This window comes from Dromaius novaehollandiae, chromosome 29 (assembly GCF_036370855.1).
Source record: "Dromaius novaehollandiae isolate bDroNov1 chromosome 29, bDroNov1.hap1, whole genome shotgun sequence".
In the NCBI taxonomy this organism is placed as follows: Eukaryota; Metazoa; Chordata; class Aves; order Casuariiformes; family Dromaiidae; genus Dromaius; species Dromaius novaehollandiae.
In genome coordinates, this window is record NC_088126.1 from 2,858,629 (window position 1) to 2,864,137 (window position 5,509).

At 67.1% G+C, this 5,509-nt stretch overlaps 1 protein-coding gene across 2 annotated transcripts; it reads left to right on the plus strand.

Annotated features, from left to right (window-relative positions):
• The first annotated feature begins 1,346 nt into the window (after window positions 1-1,346).
• Window positions 1,347-4,720, plus strand: MPZ (myelin protein zero). Of its 2 annotated transcripts, none has more exons than XM_026111532.2 (6): window positions 1,347-1,599; window positions 2,361-2,527; window positions 2,626-2,839; window positions 2,941-3,076; window positions 3,256-3,316; window positions 3,809-4,720. In XM_026111532.2, exons 1-6 carry the CDS (start codon window positions 1,536-1,538, stop codon window positions 3,944-3,946), a joined length of 780 nt encoding a protein of 259 aa, XP_025967317.1. In that variant the 5' UTR covers window positions 1,347-1,535; the 3' UTR covers window positions 3,947-4,720. The 2 variants fall into 2 exon arrangements, with proteins under 2 accessions (XP_025967317.1, XP_025967318.1); XM_026111533.2 differs by having other exon boundaries at window positions 1,350-1,599; window positions 3,644-3,974.
• The last annotated feature ends 789 nt before the right edge of the window (window positions 4,721-5,509 follow it).

Genomic DNA, 5,509 nt, shown 5'->3' on the forward strand with positions numbered 1-5,509 from the left:
CTCGGAGTTTGGCTGAAGTATTCGGGAGTTTGTTTTCAATCAATAACTGAAGCGTCGAGTCAAAAAACCCTGGAGGAGGATCACCTGGGGGGGCAGCGGCTCCCAACAGCCCTCGGAGCTCTTGGTTAGCTCCTGGTCGGGTTGGACCCTGACACCCATAGCGCTCCGTCCCCTGGACATCTTGCTGTGTGTCCTGCCACCCCGGTGCCACTTCTCAGTGGCGTTTGTGCCAGTGCAGCACCCCGGGGGGGGACACCCACCGCAGGCAGCCCGGCTCGGCTGGCACAAAGCCGCTTTGTGATGCCCTCAGTCTGGGGAATGTCCCCGACTGTGCCCACGTGCTGGACCGCTCAGTCCTCCCCAAACCCGGGGAGATGCCACCACGGTGCACAACGGGGTGTAGCAGCATCCGAGGAGCACAGTTACCGGCAGAGCCGTGTTTTGGAGGGGCAGCGATGGGGTGGGGGCACATCAGCAGGTGGAAATGGGTCCCCAGCTTCACCCTAAGGGTTAATATTAGCCCTGGCCTCTTGGCACCAAGGGGGTGGTGGCAGTTTGGTGGGTCACTGCTTCGCGTGCAGCCAGGACGCTGAGCGGGGAAGGATTTGCCCGTGATCCCGCAGCTGGAGCTGGGTGGCTCCGTGCCCTGGGTGACCATCTGTCGTCAGGGTGGTAAATCCCCTCCAGGGAAACCAAATATCCCCATTTCTCCCTGCATTTTGGCAGGATACATCCCGCCGCAGCCAGTACACTGCAGCTGCAGCACGGCTGCCCGGGGAGCCCGTCTCCGGCTGTCTCAGCAAAAGCCACCAAATTGCTGAAACCATCTCAAAGCAGTGTTTTCACCCCAAAACGGAGTGGAGTCTCTTGGGAGCCTGCTTGGTCATAGCTAGCAGTGCCACTGGGAAGCCCCCCATGATGGGGTAGGACCGCAGACCTAGGGATGCTGGAGGACGCCCGGAGCCGGACTGTGACCCTGGACCCCCCTGCCCCACAGCCCTCACGCACGTGGGGCCCAGGGAAGCCCGGGGGGCCCACGGCACGGTCGGATCAAGGCCGATGCACCTGTGGGGACCAAGCCAAGAGGTGGCGGCCAGCTGGAGCTGTGGCCCAGGACGCCCTGACTCATGGCAGAGCCAAGTGGCTCCGCATCCGTGCGTCCATGCGTCCGTGTGCCTTTGCCCTCTGGCTCCGGCCACATTCCTGCCGAGCCGCCTCCGCTGCGGCCGGGAATGCGGCCGGACAAAGAGCGCTGTGTGCCCGGCTCCCCGCCTGCCACATGTTTTCCCCTCCTCGCCCAACACCGTACAAAATGCCCCCTTTCAGCTCGGGGTGGCCAGCACCCTCTGGCCCCCACCGCCCCGGCTGCCCGGCGCCCATTGGCCCGAGGCCGGGGCACCGCCGGCACCGTTGGGCTCTGCTCGCTCTTAAACCTCGGCACCCATCCTCCCGGCACCCTTCGGCACGACCGCCGGGCCCCGCGCACCGCCAGCCCTCCCATGCGGCTCGGAGCCCGCCGGTAACAGGCAGCCACCATGTCGCAGGGCTCCGGGGACAGCGGGAGCCTCGTCTTCCTCGCGGCGCTGCTCGCGGCGCTGGGTAAGCGGCCGCTCCGGCGAGCGGCACCGTGGCGGGGACGGGGAGGGCGGGCGTGGGCACGGACGAGCTGCTGCGGGCACCGTGCCGGGGCCGAAATCCCGGCTCCGGACGCGGGAGCCTGGGTGCGGAGACGGGCGCTGGGGCGGGATGTTGGAGGGTGACGGAGGAAGCGGTCCAGGGAATCGGGACCTCCGGACGCCCAGGTCTGGGGTAGCCATGGGGCCACCCACACGTCCACCTTGGGGACAGGTGGCAGCCAAATTTTGGGGCCGTGGGGGTGTTCAGGATGGCATGGTGCCCCCCGCTCTCCGGCTGTGCACGGGCTGTATCCAGCCAAACCTCGCCAGGCGCCGATGTCCCCCGGTCCCCATCGCGGGGCTATGCGAGGTCCCCAGCGATAGCCACCTCCCCGGGGGGGGGACAGACCCCACTAGCGCCCCCGGCCGTCCGCCCAAATCGAGCCGCAGCCCTCAGGGTGACGTCCCGGCGCATAATGTCCCCTTTGAGCGCCCCAGGGCGTCCCCTCGGCTGAGCGGAGGCCCCCGCCGAAGCCACCGCGGTGGCACAAAGGGACCGCTGTCCCCCCCCCCGGCCCTTGTGCATTCTCCAGGGCCAACAAAGGCCCTTTGGTGCCGGCCCCGGGCTTGGCGCAGCGCCGGCGCATGGATGCGGAGCCCCGGGAGCGGCGTGCCGGCGATCCGGACCGGCTGCGGCCCCGTGCATCCCCCTGCGACGCTGATGCCTTCTTGCCCCCTCCGCAGGGCTCTCTCCGGTGCTGGCCATCCACGTCTACACGCAGCGGGAGGTCTACGGCACCGTGGGCTCCCACGTCACCCTCTCCTGCAGCTTCTGGTCCAGCGAGTGGATCTCCGAGGACATCTCCATCACTTGGCACTTCCAGGCTGAGGGCTCCCGGGACAGCATCTCCGTAAGCACCGTCCGTCCGTCCGTCCGTCCTGGTGTCAGGCTGGCCCCGCCGTGCCCAGAGCCATCCTGACCCCGCTGCTTCTCTTCTCCCCGCCCCAGATATTTCACTACGCCAAGGGGCAGCCCTACATCGATGACGTGGGCACTTTCAAGGAGCGCATGGAGTGGGTGGGCAACCCGCACCGCAAGGACGGCTCCATCGTCATCCACAACCTGGACTACACCGACAACGGCACCTTCACCTGCGACGTCAAGAACCCCCCTGACATCGTGGGCAAGTCCTCCCAGGTCACGCTCTACGTCCTCGAGAAAGGTACCTTCCCAGTCCCCGTCCCTGCCTCAGTTTCCCCCCCGGCTTCGTGCCCGCCGCGTCCCCGGCTCTCCGGGAGCTCAGGGCACCTCGTGTCCCCGCAGTGCCCACCCGCTACGGCGTCGTCCTCGGCTCCATCATCGGAGGAGCCTTGCTGCTGGTGATCGTGGTGGTGGCCCTGGTGTATCTCATCCGGTACTGCTGGCTCCGGAGGCAGGCGGCCCTGCAGAGACGGCTCAGGTGAGCGCAGAAGGGGGGACGCACCCGAAACGGGGGCTGGCGGGGAAACCGGAGCAGCCCGAGAGACAGGACCTGGCTTTTGCGGTGGGACCGGGTGGTTGGGAGCGGGTCGGGGGGACCGTGCGTGCCCTGGTCCCGCTGATCTTCCTGAGCTCTTTGCCTTTCCGTGCCGGGTTTAGCGCCATGGAGAAGGGGAAGCTGCAGAGATCAGCCAAGGACGCGTCCAAACGCGGCCGCCAGGTAAGCGCCGGCTCATGGGCTCCGTTCGGGGGGGACGTGCGTAGGCAAAGCATCCCCATCTCCTGCAGATCCCAGCCCTGTAGCCTGTCAGGGGGGAAAATCCCACGGGAGCAGCCAGAAGATGATGGAAAAAGGGAAAAAGTGGCCCAGGAAAACTTCCCCTTTTGCATTTAGGGGCAAAACGCAGCTGGCGGGAGCTGCATCTCCCCAGCACGGCCAAGACTGAGGGGAGAGGGGCCAAGCGCCCGGGGCACTGGCTGGAAAATTGAGGTTGGGGGGGGGCTGGGTGGCTGTCTCTGGCCCCGACGGTGCCCGTCGCACCCGCAGGCGCCCGTCCTCTACGCCATGCTGGACCACAGCCGGAGCACCAAGGCGGCGAGCGAGAAAAAGGCCAAGGGAGTCCTGGGCGATTCCCGCAAGGAGAAGAAATAGCGGTTAGCGGGCAGGGAAGGTAGCGCGGCGGCGGGCGCTGAATCCCCCCGCACCCCGAAGGTCGTCATGACCATCGAGATGGAGCTGAGGGGGGAGGCCGCCGAGGCCGCCGGCCTCCCGCCCGCCGCCAAGTCCCCGAGCAAGACCAGCCTCAAAAACGCCTTGATGAACATGATCAAGATGGACTCGGAGAAGTGACGCCCGGCCCCGGCGGCCCCTCCTGGCCCCCCCTTCCTCGAGGGAGAGGCCAGGACGCGGCCCGCGGGGCGTCCTCGGGGCTCCCCGGCCGCCGGGGAGGAGCGAGGACGCGGCCGGCTCTGAGCCGCGGGACCCGGCGGGGAGCGGGGTGTGGTCCTCGCCCAGGGTCCCTCGGCCTCGGGGACGCCCCGGGGTCCCCAGCCCGGACGAGGACGCCGGGAGGACGCCCCGAAGCCCCTCGACCGGCGCTTTCCCCCGCACGACCGCTGCCCCTGCCCGGCCCCAGGCACAGCTGTAATTTTTTCTATTCGAAGATGCAACCACTGAGTTTTGGGCCCCGTCCCTGGCCGGTTCGATCCCCTCCCTCCCCGGGGACCTGCAGGGTCCCCACGGGCTCGCACCGCCCCGATCGCCCCCCAAAATCTCCCGGAGGGTTTCTTTGCCCCAGCGTTGCCCCTTTTCTGGCCGTTTTCTCGTCTCTTCCCCACGACCGAGCCGCAATGACGTCGTGGGGTGGCCCCCGCCACGTCCCCTCCATCCCAAAGACCCCCTCCTCGTCCCCCTCCCCGATTAACCCCCTGTGACGACACGTCCGATAACCCCCCCGCCCAGCCCCAGCCCCTCTACGTCGGCCAAAGCCTTTTGGAGGAGGAGAGGCTTCGGCCGGGCCTGGAGGAGCCCCCGCCGCGGCGCCCATCACTCTGGAGTGTTTTTCTACGCCCTGTACGTCCCCCGAACCCGACCTTAATAAAGACTGACATCTTGAGGAGCCAAGGACCGGCCTCGGCTCGTACCTGTCCCCCCCGTTCAGAGCGCGTCACCAAGCTGGGGGGGTGGGAGGAAGGGGGCTGAGCACTTGCAAACTCATTGCATGAAGCTGCCCCCCCGGTGGCTCCTAAAGGAAATGGGTCCCACCCCCACCTTGCCTCAGTTTCCCCGGGTGCAGGGTGACATCTGGCCCAAGGGGATTTTCACCCTCCCGCTGGCTCACGGGGGACCGGGGATTGTCCCCAAGGCCACTCGTCACAGCTGCTGCCACCCCCAGTGCGGACGTCCTTCCCCCTCGGCCAGCCCCACAGGGGCCCCATCTCCGGCCATTGCATTTGCATGTAATCAAAGCTCGTCCCTAATTAAAGCTCACCCCAGAGAGGCCAGGTCGTTAGGGAGGGCGCACACAAACATCTGGGCCGTCCCGTCCCAAATCCTCGCGCTGATTATTTTTCTTTCCAGGGAGAGCTATTTCTGCTCAGGAGCTCTGCAGCGGTGTCCCGGGGGGCTGGCGAGGGCAGGGGCCGGGGAGGCTTCGCCCCGGGGGGGTCCGGGCCACCGGCGCCTAACGAATTCACCCGGATCGCTCTGGTTTCCCAGCTCTGGCACGCTGCCCGCCGTAGTAACACCTTAATTAAGTCTGCGGGCTCCGGGGTTTGTCGGAGGCTCCGGTGCAGGATGCACCAGGATGGAGCCATTGAGCGAATGACGGAAACCCCGACGGGTCCCTGCGGGAGGGAAAGACAGACCCGATTTTAACAACAGCACCTGCACGCCGAGGTCACTCCTGGCCAG